Here is a 15,185-nt window from a genome sequence, read left to right on the forward strand (position 1 = left end):
CTGTTTTTCAATGTTATAGTATCATACTAGTTCCTTTGATAAATTTTTGAGTTATTTTTTGAATGAAAAAAACAACTATGTTTGCATGTAGAGTGGTATGTATCTCATACCAATCAGATCACGGCATTTGGGTATGTATCTTGCACCAATCAGATTGCTGCATAATGGTTTGCATCAAGCACCAATCATTGCAGCATTTGGATATCTTACACCAATCACAGCATTTAGAGTATGCATCTTGCACCAGTCAGACTATGGCATTAGAGAATGTCTTGCACCAATCATATCACAGCATTTGGATATCTAGCACTAATCAGAATGTTTAGGGTTTGTATCTTGCACCAATCATCACAGCTTTCTTGCAAATGATGTTATGGAATCAGGGGGCTGTGCACAAAGAATGACATAAATCATGAATTTTGGGCTCATTTGATGTGTAATGTTTTGTGGCCTTTGCAAGAGCCTCATCAATCAAGGTCGAGATTGATCAGGATATGAAAGGTTCACATCATTTTTAAGTTAACACATGTTTTTCCACTCCTTTACTGACAACTCGTGTGCCAAATGACTTGCATTCCATCATGCACCATGAAAACAATGTCCAAAGTCCAATCAGAACATACCTAATCATTGCACCACATGCATGTTAGGCAATTTTCACATGCTTGAATTGTATTCCACCAATCAAATTCCAGTTACCCTAATTAGACTTTGCTCCATTATGTGTGATTTCCTTGTAAACAACCAACATTTAATCACATTTTCTAACCACATTGTCCAACCCCACTGAAAAATATTCACTAAATGCTGCTGATAGTAAATTTTCCACACAATAATTTATTCTCCTGTGTTTTGAATTTTTCTATGATGAAAATTTGCTTTTAGCTTCTTTGACCTCAATCCAATCACGTTACTTCCTTGTAACCAACCTGTATTTTATCACGTGTTTCACACACAGAGGGCAAAGTCCAGATAGTCAACAACCAACCGAGGAGCCCTCTTTGAAACATTATTCTTTTCTCTTCAATGTATCTTCACTTATTTGAGATGACAGTATATCTTTGGCTAGGGTCTATTGGAGACAACAGGGTTTCAGTTCGCTTTTCATAGTAAAATGAGGTGGAATTATATTTTTGAGGCAACCAACTGTAGACGAATAATTTTTATTTTCTCTGTGTTAGAGGAACAACAGCAGGCATAGTCTCTTTCACAACCATTATTTAGTCTCATCACACAATGCATTCTCTCTCCAACAGGGAATATATAGTGGTGTGTGATAAGACCAAATGATGGCTGCGAGAGGAACAACAGTAAACGTGGCACCCATGCATTTTATTTTGCTAAGTATTTAGCCAAAAGATACAACAGACCACAAAATACCTGTGTGAGTTCAGTTGAATAAGCTTCTTTTGTTATTCTCAAGGTGAAGTAATGCAATATTTTCGTCTGTTTTAAAGTTATGCTCTTTTTCTGTTACAAAAACATTTGGTACATAAAGTATCCAATCATAACCTGTCCGGCCAAACCAATGACTCTTGCATGCTACCCATGCCTATATTTATTAAAGTAGCCTTGAATTTAGATTCACAATTTTTTCCACATAGTTATTTATACACAATAAGAGTAAATTAAGAACAAACAAAAGATGTGACTTTACACATCTTGGTTGAAGTGTGCAACAAGTTCCTTTCCATTTGCTGGCTAACAGTCACTTTAACCATTCCAGATTTTTTCTTAGTTCATTTTTTCTTCATCTTGATTTACACTGCCCTGGCTGGGCAAACTTTGTGGACTGGGCTCTCCCAACAACTGCATCAGCTGCTGACCTGAACTGGCTTCTTGCATGTTTTCTAAGCTTGGTGTGGATGATGAGGACTGATCAGAGCTGGCATCTATAAAATATTAATGTCAGTGTATCAGTTAGAAGGGTGCTTACACATTATTTTGAGTAATAACCAACTAATCTTTGTTCATCAACTTCAAGTTTAAATTTAAGGAGAATTGACAATACATGCCAATAGCAAGATGTTCAGTGCACTCAGGAGACATACATTCATTCTTAACACGGATCATCAAATTGAAGGCAGTAGAATTTTGAACTTGATGAACTACGACACATTTACTTATATTTTATATGCCTTTACTTCCTTAACTACACCTACCCATAGCCAAAAACAATTTTCAGTGCAACTCAATTTGTAGCCATGCTGCCAATATTATCACCATGCATGTCAAACACTAGTCACATTGAACGCATTATATACCCTTTTAATAAAGGGCTTATTTGCTATGCTTTTAGCTATTTGTAAATTAGCCTTCTGGTCTCGACAACAAGTTTAAAAACAATAGAATTCTCAATCCAAAGTGAGGCCAAGAAGGGTAATATACGTGGGGATTAAAGAATAAAAATCATGCTGATCATTAAGAAAGAGAATTCATAATAAGGCAAAACAAGCTGGTAAACTCCTGGGCCCAGTTGCTTGAAGGCCTATTAGTGCTAACCCAGGATTAAGATTTAACCTGGGTTTCTTTATTTCTTTCTTCAAAAGCCTTTTATCAGATAAGTATCTCTATTCTTTTTGGAGCATCCAAGCATCGCATTGTAGACAAAAAGAATTATACTGAATATTCTTTTAAAGCTTTCATACCTGAGGTCAGATTTCACACTAACCCCAGGTTATCTTAACTTAGTTTTGAACAACCCAGCCCTGAGTTTCATTATGATGCAAAGAGTTTTTATAAGAACTCACCTAACTTGTTTAAGAGATACCGTTTGCATGCCAGGTAAGACTCCTCTGTAATCACTGTTTTCAACTTTATAGATTCCACACCTAGTTTTTTCTTGATATCATCTGTCACAAGAAGTTCCTCCGCTACACTATTGAGATGACCTGAGCTATAGTCTTGCCAAAGTTTTTCGAGACCTTCCAAGGTTTGGCACTTCACTGTGATATTCAAACTCCTCCCACTTTGCGCTCCTTCACCACTTGATGATTGTCCCTCAACAGAAACATCTGCTATCTCTTTATCCAATAACTCTTCAGAACCCACATTTTCCTCTCCGTCCAGAACCATATCTTCTTCGAGTGACGCCATTTCCTCCTCTAAAAAATACACGCAAAAGGATGTTTCAGCACAAAGAATACCACATACCTTTGACCCCAACAACCATAAAAGCTCGTGTTTAAGACGCACTCGTGATAAGCCGCACGCCTAAAACTCAAGCACCATTTTAAGGAAAAAATAAAAAAAAATAAAAAAGGACCTCTAGCGAAAAGTTGTTTATTTGTTCGCAGTCATTCGTCATAAACTTGCCGAATCTAATGCTGTGTATTAGCAGGAACTTTAATAAGTTCATCGACTCTAACAATACCTTTTAAATGTTGATCTTCAGTCGATTTCCCTAATACTTGAGACTAACAACGGTTGTTTTCATTATTTTAGTCCACCACATCAAACGAAACTAGATCGATGAACTCCAACAGGAACTATCACGCAGGTATAAAATCATCTGCTAAGGTAACCTCTCTCGTTTACAGAGTGAAGTCTGGGCCGAGCACTTAACTAAACAAGAAAAGCCGCGTTACGATTGTGTTGGACATCCCAGTATGTAACAAGACCTTGAGCCGTATGGAAGCCATCGATTGGAGAAAAACCCTTTTGCTAAGCGAGATTTTACAACCACATGGACAAACACGCCGAACAAATAATGAGAGGCATCAAAACGGTTGGCCATTTGCCTCGCGAGTTCTCCGTAATAGCGTGGTGAAGAGATCGGTGTTGAAGTGATCGTTGGAGGATGGTTTTGAATGCTATTTCTGGTCCAAACAAGCCAGTTTACTCCCTTTGAAGCAATGGTCTCGTATATAAGCTGCAACCACGATTTGAGCCCAAAATTTCGACTAAGTAATGCGGCTTATACACTAGTTTTTACGGATTTTGTTCAACAGCACGGCCTCAGTGAACTCTTACAAAGAAGCGACTCATACATAAGCAATACTAACAATTTAAATCCTCTAAAAACTTACATAAGCCCACTACAGACTATTGGCTTAGCTCACCACTGATGCTTCCAAATGTTCCCAAAATGCGCAATTATTTTCCAAGTAATCCACAATACCTCTCTGTTAATATAGGTTTCAAGACAGTTGGTCTATGCACTATGACTACAACTCCTTGATGGCCGAGTCCTTATATACATTTAATACAACGTATTCAAATACATTCCGGAAGCCCACGGAACAAATATTCTGGGAGAACTACATCATAAGTACAAAAGTTAAGAGGATGTTCCAGAAAGTTCCATGGTATGACATCAGCAAAATTTAGTGTCCATGTCACCATGACTAAGCATTCTAGAAATTTCTAGAAACTTCTATTAACTTCTATTTCACAGTCACTTCTCAAAACAATAACATAAATCTGGCTACAGTTTCCAATTCAAAATCTGATTAGAGGAAATATAACATACCAATATACATGCAGTCATTAGTGGTATGAGAAGAAGTACAGTGACTGCATTCCGAGACTACACCATTTCCAGAAGATTTCATAGCACCTTAATTAAGCTTTGTCATGTTATAAACTGTCAACAGCTTTATGAATATGTGTGTCTTGACTCAAGTCACCTGCTAAATCCATTAGAGACAATCTACAAGCCAGGTATTCCTCTTTCAAAATAGTTGTCTCCAATGTGATAGAATCCACATCAAATCTGTCTTGAATGTCATTGGTCATAAAATACTTTTCTGACACTGCATTCAGATGACCAGAACAATACTCTTTCCACAAACATTGAAGAATTTCTAATGTGTGACACTTGACCATAATTATCAAACCTCCCTGCATCACTGTCACAACTGGCAAGTTAAGTACGCCTTTGAGATAATTTTGTAGGTGACTGGGTATATCCTTGGTAGCAATCTTATCTGCTCTTGTCTTAAACATTGGACATCTCAGACACCAATATTTGCTCTACTTTCTCCTGTTCTGCAGGGTCCCACTGTTTTGTATCTTTAAGGGTAACTCTGTCTACTTCAATCAGGATTTTTATGGTTACATTTCCTGAGAAAGTTATCGAAATAATAAAAAGAAAGTTACATAACTATGAAAAAGAGCTGCAATAAAGAAGCAAATGAGAGGTTACCGGTCTCTCCCTATCCCTCACTAGCTTTGCCAATTCATAACCACATAGTCATCACACCTCTCACAAATTTGCTAGCACAGTAGGCTGACATGAAGTCAGCAAAAACAAGAGGCTTTAATTTTAACTTGCATAGTAAAAAGGTTTGTATTTTAATAATCCTTGATCAAACAAGAAATCACCAACCCTTGTTTGGGACAACTGCTAAATCATCAACTTTCTTGCCAACATTTCCTTCTTCCCTTATAATTTTATCCAGCGTGCCTTTTCTGTAGTCTTCATCTTTCTTCCATTCTTCAAGAATCTTTTTGTAATGTGCCTCCAACTCAGGATCTATAGACTCAGTTTCAAGGTTATTGATTGCAACTTCATAACTCTTTCCTCCTGATCTTACCAGTTGCATGTATCTCCTGCCAGTGAGAGGAAAACTGAAAATCAGACAAAGAATCCCTCTCTGCATAAGCATAAATATAATTTCTGATACATTCCAGGTGGACCATGTCTACCTTGCTAATCAGATCTGTTGTTGGAGGAGGTGTGTCCAACTAGCCGTGCTTTTTTCATATCACATCCCAGTTATTTACCATCCATCATGAACCGGATGTGCAATCCCTCCTTGTTAAAGCTCAACTGACTCGTGGGCGCAAAAGCATCAGCAGCAGTAACCAAAAATTTTTTAAAAACTGGTACACTTTCGCGTGCTATAATCACGTACACAGAGTGAAATGTCCTCATACAGGTGCGTGGTCCCGTCAATATCAAACCCAACGATCTTACAAAAACCATAAAACGAATAGGCTAAATTGTGCCACTATGACACCTCCTACCTCTTCCAGCAAAATGCCTACAAACTACGAGCAAAAAGAGGTAAGCCTCGTACTCAAATGTCCATCGGCTGTTCATACACAGAGGTCGTGTTTAAGTGGAAGCGCAATCAGAGCAATCCTCACTGGAATAAGGCCAGTGGGTGAAGCTGATGTGCTCCTTGTGCAAAAGTTGCAATGAATCAACCACCTAAGTGGTAGACAAGAGCTTGCTAGTCTTTAGACCCTGACCTAGCTCATGGTTTTACTCAAAAGATAGTAACCTTAATGAATTAAAAAAAGGAAGTCAATTTGAAACTCTCTCACTCTGATTTAAAATTCCTGGGGCAGATGGCACACATTTTGTTTGTACTTGAATATGTTCTCAACAAAAAAGCTGAGTTCCGATGGATTTTTTACCTTTAATGTAAATATATGGTTGATTTCAAAACCTAGAGTTTTTTCTTTCTGTGTACAAAAACTAAAAAGATAATATCTGAAATTTGAAATGTAGTCACCAAAACTTTCCATTAAGTTACTAGAATAAAAATGTGCACTTTGTGTTTATGAAATCAACAGCCTTTCAAACCAGGATTGATGGACATATTTGAAAAAACTTTATCTTGTCCCTTTGTGTTTTGATCAGCATTTTTTTTCAAACAGTAAAATAAAAGTTAATCAAATATGATTAAAATCAATAGAAGGCAATTAGGACATTTCAGGAGATTTTATTAAGTTTCTTTCAGACAGAGTTTCCAACAAGTAAGTGGGTGTTCATCCAGCTTCAGTTTAAGCCCACTCTGCTCCACCACTCTTTGCATCCTGCATGGTGACAGAGGTACCCCAATCACTGCTTGGCTGCAGATCATCTGCTCCCCATTCTTTTGGTGCTGGTTCAGCTGACCAATCTTTGGCTTCGGCCCAGTCCTTGGATGGAGCAGGGGTAGTGTCAGTCCATTCACGGCTGGTACCCCAGTCCTCAGTAGCTCCAATGGTGGCAGGTAAAGCAGAAGTGCCCATTTGTTCAGCTCCCCACTGGAAAAACAAAAATCAATAAAAATTTTTTTTAGTTAAGATTTCTCGCAATTACATTTATTTTCACCCTCAAGAAAGGGCCAAAATGGCAAGAAAAGGGAATCAGGAAGAGTTTCTATTCCCTTTTAAGCTAGCCAAATACCAGGTTCTGGCAATATTCCCAAAAAGAGAGAAATCTTGAAAGAAGCAAAACAAAGAAGCATTCAAACCTTCTTTATCTCCACAAAAAACTTTACACTGACAAATAGTAATTTGGAAGGATACAAAACCTTTTCACAATAACTGCCATGATAAGAAATGATATAGAATATCAAGTCTAAAGTAAACTTTCCTACATATTACAATGGCCTCTCTGGTTGGGGACAGTGGAAGCACTCACCTCTCCAGTTTGCTGATCAGCAGTTCCACCCCATTCACTTGGAAACTGAGGAGCAGAAGCAGGCTGTTCTTCTGCATGTTGCATGGCAGCTTGTTCTTCCTTTTCAGCCTAGAATGAATACAAACAAATTATTTCACAAGTCTATGTGGTACTCCAGATGTGTTATTTCGCAAAACAAACCTTGATCCTCTAACCCCTCAAAGCAAGGGGCTACATTTTGGTCTTCATTGAGCACAGTATCTTCACTTGTACACCCAGTATTAAGGTATCACAACAATAGCAAGAAGGCCTAATAATCATCATTATTCCCTATATACAGACCATAATTTGGAAAGAATTTCACAAGTTCAGGATCAGATTTGAGACCTCAATGGGACATTTGCCTCATGACATATATTGACCACAACTACCAGAATTAACTTAGTGTTTCCTATCAGATTTAATCTGCTAATCCCAGTGAGATTTTTGGGACAACCACTTTAATTTCAAAATAATACAAAAATTAAAAGTATTCTGTTAGGTAAGGCAAATAGATACCATCATTAAAATTGATTTTTCAGAAATATAAGAGAAAACAATTAACTCCCAGAAGTGATAAACATATAACTTCTTCCTAAAATACTCAAACTTATCAGGCAGAAGTTGCTATCTTGCTCTACCACCAAATTCTTGTAACTAATTTATGAGGTAATGTGATCAGATTTTTTGAGTTTAGGGGTTAATTTTCACTCTTAATGGAAAAAAAATGTTTTACCTCTTCTGGATCCCTGTAAAAGTAAAGATCAGGCATGATTTCCCAATTGATTTGCCTGCTGATGCTACCACGCATACGGAGCACTTCCCTTGCCAACAACCACCACATAAGACCCACAGCATGCGCACCTTTGTTGTTGCAGGGGATTGCCACATCCACATGGTGCAATGGAGAGTCAGTGTTGCAGAATGCAATAACAGGAATGTTTACGTAGGATGACTCTGTCACGGGCTATGAAAGAAGTTCATGTTCAGTTTGAGGAGTAGTCTTTATGGTTTTAAGTTCCACTTCAAACAGTTGAAATGAAGCTTTACAGGACAATAAATGTTTTCCCCAACTTTTATAGTTTTGAATAGTTCATCCAATTAAATAGTTACCATTCTCTGAGGAAAAAACAGTATTCTGCAATGTGAGGATTACAGCCAGAGTTGGCACGAAAATAAAGTTTATATGTGGTTGAGAAGGAAAAGCAAAGTAATTCCTTGGGGATTTTTCAGATATAGTCAAAATATTACCTGGCTATCAGTGCGTGGATCACATACGACAAGCAAACGTGGTTCTCTGAAGGCTGCTTGAATTTGATTGGTGAATGTACCAGGAGTAAAGCGGCCAGCGATAGCTGTGGCCCCAGTGTGACTGGCAAACTTCAGGATGGCACGCTATAAGATAACATCACTCGTTAAGTTTTCACAGCTTTATGTAGCAATCATAATACTGCAACGTCTCATCAGAAGTGGGTCTCAGATTGTGGTCTTAAGGTTCACTTCACCACAACTTCATTAAGCCCAAGGCTTAAAAAAAAATTTCCCAGCTGGTGCCTGTCAAATTGACTCATCAAACCCATTTTTGCTTGGACACAACCCATTTTCAGCTGCACAAATAAACAAGTACACTTGCCGGGCTTAAGTTCAATGCAGGAAAAGTACCATATTTAAAACCTAAACTTTGGTCAGAATTGAATTCTTCTTTACAAGTAGTCAACTGAACATTGTCAGCTAATCCACTCCTATTGTGAGCTCTTTAAACCTTCCAAATATATCATGGGAAATGAAAACTCAAATTGAGCAAGGTTACAAGTAAGTCATCTGATATTAGGCAGCTCAACATGTCAGTCTTTATGCCAGAGACCCCTTTGTATTAAACACTGGTCAATTGGAGTGAGTTGGACATTCCCAGTGATGACTGGTAATTACACCTACCTGTCCATAAGGTCTGGCTGAGATCACACAGACATCAGAAGGATGTTCAATGCCAACAATGATACGGGCGGCAAGAAGCAGCTTCTCCCATGTCTTTTTAATGTTGATGATGTGAACACCTGGTGAAAAGACAAATAGAGAAAATAATTATTATGAAAAGATGGAGCAACTTTAATGTGGCTTAAAATATACTTGCAGTTTATAATACTGAGTGCTGCTTGCAATTATGTCTCTGTGTAATCAGTAACCCAATACTTAATAATGAATAACATAATGAAAACACTTTCTTAAACTAAACTTATTTTTCTGACAAAAGCTTTTAACCAAATTGAACACAGGAAAAACAACCCACGTGGGTAGAGGTAAAGGACGCTTCCCCAAAAATTTATTTCATCTTGGCTTGAATTGTTGATACTCTCCTGGCTGTGCTATTCCTAAACCATTTTTCACTTCAACATAAAAGTAGAGAAGGACAACAACCATAGGAAAGTTTAAACCTTCCCTGCAAACTAATCATCTAGCAGATTTATTACCATCAGGTTTTCGTTTGTAAACATAACTTTCCATTTGAAAGTCTACATTGCTGGCACCAAGATGAACACCAGCAGCAAGTAACTTCACAACATCTTCTTCCTTTAATTGTAGAGCTTCAATGCCCCCAGACATTATGCTTTGCTGTGCCAAAAAAAAGTGACGACGGAACAACCTATTGAATACAAGGAAAATTGTTGGTCTTAAAAACTCACCAACAAACTTCACCAATTGTAAATAGCTACCACTTGTCAACTGCCCGTCATGTTTAATTCTCACCAACATCCAAATTCAATTGAGAGGTGCACTGTTTTTGATAAAGTATCAGCCAAAATCATAGTATTATACTATATGCAGGCTAAGATTGCATGAAGTTGTAACTTCTAAGTTAACTCATTTGTCATGGTCAGATAAAGATAAGGGGTCAGAACAGCTTTATTTGCTTCTGTCAGTCTATGATCTCTCATCCTCTCCTAATTTCCCTGCCATAACATTGTTTAGTGCACATACTATTATGAATACCACTCTCCTATAATCAGTTAAACAGAGACCACTACTGTTCCTCAAGGCCAACTCTCTTGCTAGCTTGAAGCCAAAGTTACAATTGTAAGATGGCTTTATCAACTTTACAGAGCAAGATCACTAACGGTTGAGTGGTTTAATTAAGAGAAACCACACTCAAACTTTTTACCGTGTGGAAAGTGTTTTATTTTTCCAACACAATATTCTTGCGGCTCTATCTAGTCACCCCCCGATCTAAATCATAACCACTGTGTATGTGTGATGATACCTTGTCTATTTATTTAAATGCCATAAAGTAAGTACGAAGTCTTTGAAAGCAAAAGATTGATCATAGCAGTAATACTTTGTCTCCAAATAAGAATTTTGATAGGACATTTCTTTCACACCTTACAGCTTTCATGCAAATGATATTAAAATGAACAAGGACATAACTCGTTAGAACATGACTATGTGAAAATAACAGTACAAGAGGGCTCTAGTATACAGAAATATGGGGAGAAAACGAAGGAACATTCCTTACTCTTGCAAAAGCCAACGAGGGCAGGAAGAAAAGAGAGCGATGGTGGGAAACCACGTGGTACTAGTAGAGCAATGTTCGGGGTGGACTGTGCACCGGAGAAGGGCCTGTAGAAAATTGAGGGAGGGATAGCTAGATGGTTAAGCTCATCTATTCATTTTACCTACCCTCTCCCTGACAAAATATTTTTTATCACAAAGATTCAATATGGCGGACGAGGGAAGGCTTCGTTGAACTTAAGTCTTTTTGGTATAGTTCTGTCTGATTTTCCTAAAGTCATAGAATAATCACTGCCACAGAGAGATTCACCTTCCAAGAAAGATGCACCGCTTTTGTATGTTGGCAACGATCGCGAGGAGACTAAGCAACCATCCAGAATACGTTTTCGTTGCTTCGAATTCCATGCGCAAGCTATCAACGCCGCAGTCTATGAAGTGCTTGCCAAGAAGACAAATTAGCTGCTCTAGAATTTTAAGCAGCAATTCAGACAAGGAGCTATATGAGGAAAAGGATTACGATGAGAGGCTGGCCAAAATTAGAGCAGAAGATGCAGAGAGCAGTAAACTTGTACATGTGAATTTAACACCTAGCAAGGTCAAAGTTTCTCCATTATCTATGTCTAAACACGTCGTTTCATTTGAGAAAGCGGCCTCCTTAGGGAAAACTAAAGAGAACTTTGTGGGAGTGATTGATAATTTTCTCGCCAGAAACCGGACCAGGAGGGGGCATATGGAATTTCTCAAGACAGCTATGAATTACGTGGAGGAATTTGATCTAGGGAAGGACGTTGAAGTATACAACAGAATGCTAGACGTGTTTCCCAGGGGTAGATTTGACAACAGAACTCTATTTGATGCTATCTGGGCAAAGAAGCATCCTCAAGCTGAGCTGGCATTAGACATCTTGACGCTTATGGAAGACAACTGGATCTCACCTGATGAAACCACTTACGATATTGTACATGAAATTTTTGGCCATGCAAGTCAACCTTTGCAAAAGTGTAAGCGGCTGGTGTATTGGTATCGTAAAATGGAGGAAATGTTTCCTAATCCTTACCCAAAAGCTCTACCTGAAAGTGATGCAGAGTTGAGCAAGCTTGCTCTGATCAGAATGACTAAAGATGAGCAGATTATCACTATCTACAAGGTAACCACATCAAGAGGTTTTAAAATTAAGATTCAATATAAACCCACAGCATTTGGCAAAATCAGTCAATATATGGTATTTGCATAGTAACTTTGAAAAAATTCCCCTGACTCCAAGACAGTGCCCTGTTTTCCCCCACCCCCACCATTAATTAATTCATTTGATATACAATTCCTGCAGAAAACATCAGGAAAATATTGTTCAGTTTCCTTATAGGATTGGTCAAAGGCAACATATAGGAATGAATTTAATGGTATCCTCTATGAGAGTGCTAGGTGTCCAACTGGCAAGATATTCCTATTGATGACACAGGCATGAATTGTAACTTATAACCTAGCTTGCCTCAATTCCTTTAGATTTTGCTGTCATCATCCCTCTCATGGATAGCAATGTTATCTTCAAAGTGTTCTTGCCTCAAATTAATTGATGTCATAAAATAATAAAATCGTGACAGTAGGGTCTGACACAGGATCAGCAATTTGTTGTTTCAATAGATGATGCAACCTCAGCACACAAGAATCCACAATAAACTATGACTTGTTGGTTATCTGTCAACCAACAGTCAGCCAACAAGGTTTCTCTTGGAGCTCTTCTTCAAAATAACCATAATCTTTTGTTTCATACAGTCAGACTAAAATCCATAAATTATCTCACATTGCCCCATCTATAAGAGACAGGGGAAAAACAGGCATGTAAAGAAAGATTAGCTTATATTTTTATTGGGATGGTGCTTTTATTGTACATATAGGAGAAAAACAATAGAAAATGAGAACCAAGAGAAGTTATGCATTAGCAAGCAAAAATATTATTTGTGTGTTAGTTACTGTCCCTGATTATTTCCAGGATAATGCTGATGGTGAAGGTCAAGAGTTCTTGGTTGGTGCTCAGACTGAGCAGCAGAAGAACATTTTAGAAGGTTACAACTCACACAAACCAATGTATGTAGAAGGACCTTTCTTCATTTGGGTTCGTCGCCTTCAAAGATACTTCTTCACACTGAGAACTGATGCTGAGTTTGATGAGGAGAATGGGGAAGGTGGGTCAGGAGTAATGAATCAGCAATTTGTTTTCTTTTTGTCAATATGTATTTTCCTTGTAGAGCTCAGCTTCAATTGAAGGATAGTGTTGGTTTGCCACTCACTGGAGGAAACAAGTTTTAAAAAAGAATGCAACAAGAGATTGCTGCTGGCTTTGAAGCAAAATTTGGTATTTTGGGGAATTGTTTGCTTTCCTGCTTGGAAGAGGTTGTCACCAAAATTGGGACTTTGTACTCAGATGAGTAATAGACTAAAATAATCATAACTTGGGAATTTCTTACTAATTTACTTGTTATACTTGATCCTCTGACCCCCAAGATCCTATTGTTTTAAAATTCTTCTCTCCAGTTGTTCAACATTTCCTTGTAAATTATTTAGGAAAATTTGGTGTTAAATCAAGATAACAACTTTAATCTGATATGTTTGAGTATTACCCTTACCTGTTTGTTGAGTAATGTATGGATTTTGTCATAGTAATGAAATGGGTTGACTGTATTGTTTTTTTTTCTTTTAGGTCAAATTGTTGCAGTCTGCATGAGTCATGCTAATGCCAGTGAAGATCTGCTGAGATCATGGATAACTAACCTTCAAAGTGAAAATCCTCAGTTAGCAAACATCAGTGTCATCTTTAACCTTAACCAAACACCAAGATAACAATTAACTCTAACCCCTAAGCGTGATTGGCATCTAATTTCTCCTTACCATATCACCTTGAATTAGACATGAAGGTCACAAGAATAAAGGAAATGATCACCAACTAAAGAAGCTCTTGATTGTTAGACAAATTCTCCTTGTCAGCACCTTAGGAAATGTTCAGAGAACACTATGGAGAATATGTATACTGATGTTAGGGAGTAAAGGGTTAAAAGGAATAGATCTTGTACTTGTGGCAGTTGAAAAGAACCTCAAGTTGAAGTTATTCTAAACAAGGTTGATGTTTATCTTTCTTTGTTTAATAATGATGGAAATTCTTCTGGATCAAAGGTGAATACATATTAAACTGGTTAAAAATATTTGACCAAGTTTCATTTCAAGCCACAACATACACGTCAAATTGTCACCCAGGTTTTGGCGTCTTTTTAAAGCCTTAAAGTATTAGGACAGGTGTTCAGTGTTTCGGAGAAGTATGAACATGATCGACTATGTTTTTTCCGTTTTTTTTGTTGTTGTTTTTTTTGTTTTTTTTGTTTTTTTTTTTTGTGCTCCGACAAGTTTAGTGAAAGATTAAAATTTCAGCAGTTCCTATTTTCTCCAAGAAATCGTTAAATCCCATCTAATGCAGTGCCTCAGCTCCGCTCTAATCTTACCACAGTTTTGATTGGAATAAAATAACGGGCATAATAGCTGTGGTTTAAAAACATCAAATGCTTTCGCTTTGTGCGGCTTTTTGACTCAGTTCAGTTGATATTCGATCAGTAACGCTGTCCTTGTATAAAAGGAATATAACTCTTTTTTCTTCAAAATGCGTGAACAAGTCAGCTAGCTGTTGGAAGGGGGTGTAAGGGAACACAAGATAATACTGCAGTACATCCTCACTACGTGGAATTCCTTGACAATTCAGATCTAACTTAAGTTGATGCAATGCATTTCGCTATATTTATTCGCTGGTGTTCACATCGGCAAGATAAACGTATTTATGCATGTTTTCTGTGCTTTATACGGGACATCCACGGCCGTAGATTCGTGGTATACATCGCAAATATTAAAAGGTCTCTCTCGCTCCTTAACGTTCAGTTTAAGAGACGTACATGAACAGCACCAAGAGAAAAAATGTCGTGCGTTTTGTCCGGCAAGTATATGACGGTATGTTTGAACGAGTGCAGAAAATGTATAGTGAGACGAAACGACCAAACTTTGCGAATTTTGCCCAATCAACTACCTACCATATGTCCCTCGCATAATTGAAGGTCTCTCATTCTATTACTTGTGTTTCAAAAACGGTAGAACGTTTTGCAAAATTATTTTTACCTATTGTAAAATAGTTCCCTTTGTTTTCTCCAGCAGTGAGGAAAACGAACAGGGCACGAATTCGAGACAGTTGTCCTCAGCTGTTTCAAGTTCGCCCTTTTCTACTATTTTATTTCTTAGCACAATGCCTCGACAGTGTCCGTAATCGTTA

The 15,185-nt window shown here is 37.7% G+C and overlaps 4 protein-coding genes across 6 annotated transcripts; 1 reads left to right on the forward strand and 3 right to left on the reverse strand.

The window, feature by feature from the left end:
- Positions 1 to 1,147: 1,147 nt before the first annotated feature.
- On the reverse strand, positions 1,148 to 4,320 carry LOC113669205 (uncharacterized). Of its 3 annotated transcripts, none has more exons than XM_089183986.1 (3): positions 4,062 to 4,320; positions 2,751 to 3,104; positions 1,148 to 1,892 (listed from the first exon to the last, which is right to left on the reverse strand). In XM_089183986.1, the coding sequence occupies exons 2-3, from the start codon at positions 3,094 to 3,096 to the stop codon at positions 1,735 to 1,737; spliced, it is 504 nt and encodes a 167-aa protein (XP_089040112.1). In that variant the 5' UTR covers positions 3,097 to 3,104; positions 4,062 to 4,320; the 3' UTR covers positions 1,148 to 1,734. The 3 variants fall into 3 exon arrangements, with proteins under 3 accessions (XP_089040112.1, XP_089040111.1, XP_027041007.2); XM_089183985.1 differs by having other exon boundaries at positions 4,029 to 4,301; XM_027185206.2 differs by having other exon boundaries at positions 3,374 to 4,170.
- Positions 4,321 to 4,768: 448 nt separating this feature from the next.
- On the reverse strand, positions 4,769 to 5,680 carry LOC149038540 (uncharacterized). The gene is made up of 2 exons (XM_089183987.1): positions 5,330 to 5,680; positions 4,769 to 5,064 (listed from the first exon to the last, which is right to left on the reverse strand). The coding sequence occupies exons 1-2, from the start codon at positions 5,607 to 5,609 to the stop codon at positions 4,940 to 4,942; spliced, it is 405 nt and encodes a 134-aa protein (XP_089040113.1). The 5' UTR covers positions 5,610 to 5,680; the 3' UTR covers positions 4,769 to 4,939.
- A 978-nt stretch (positions 5,681 to 6,658) lies between these two features.
- On the reverse strand, positions 6,659 to 10,924 carry LOC113669262 (small ribosomal subunit protein uS2). Its single transcript, XM_027185262.2, has 7 exons — positions 10,887 to 10,924; positions 9,847 to 10,019; positions 9,314 to 9,432; positions 8,630 to 8,773; positions 8,115 to 8,345; positions 7,361 to 7,468; positions 6,659 to 6,981 (listed from the first exon to the last, which is right to left on the reverse strand). The coding sequence occupies exons 2-7, from the start codon at positions 9,977 to 9,979 to the stop codon at positions 6,736 to 6,738; spliced, it is 981 nt and encodes a 326-aa protein (XP_027041063.2). The 5' UTR covers positions 9,980 to 10,019; positions 10,887 to 10,924; the 3' UTR covers positions 6,659 to 6,735.
- A 138-nt stretch (positions 10,925 to 11,062) lies between these two features.
- On the forward strand, positions 11,063 to 14,079 carry LOC113669284 (evolutionarily conserved signaling intermediate in Toll pathway, mitochondrial). Its single transcript, XM_027185285.2, has 3 exons — positions 11,063 to 12,029; positions 12,873 to 13,065; positions 13,581 to 14,079. The coding sequence occupies exons 1-3, from the start codon at positions 11,205 to 11,207 to the stop codon at positions 13,718 to 13,720; spliced, it is 1,158 nt and encodes a 385-aa protein (XP_027041086.2). The 5' UTR covers positions 11,063 to 11,204; the 3' UTR covers positions 13,721 to 14,079.
- The last annotated feature ends 1,106 nt before the right edge of the window (positions 14,080 to 15,185 follow it).

This window comes from Pocillopora damicornis, chromosome 10 (assembly GCF_964200805.1).
Source record: "Pocillopora damicornis chromosome 10, jaPocDami1.2, whole genome shotgun sequence".
Classification (NCBI taxonomy): Eukaryota; Metazoa; Cnidaria; class Anthozoa; order Scleractinia; family Pocilloporidae; genus Pocillopora; species Pocillopora damicornis.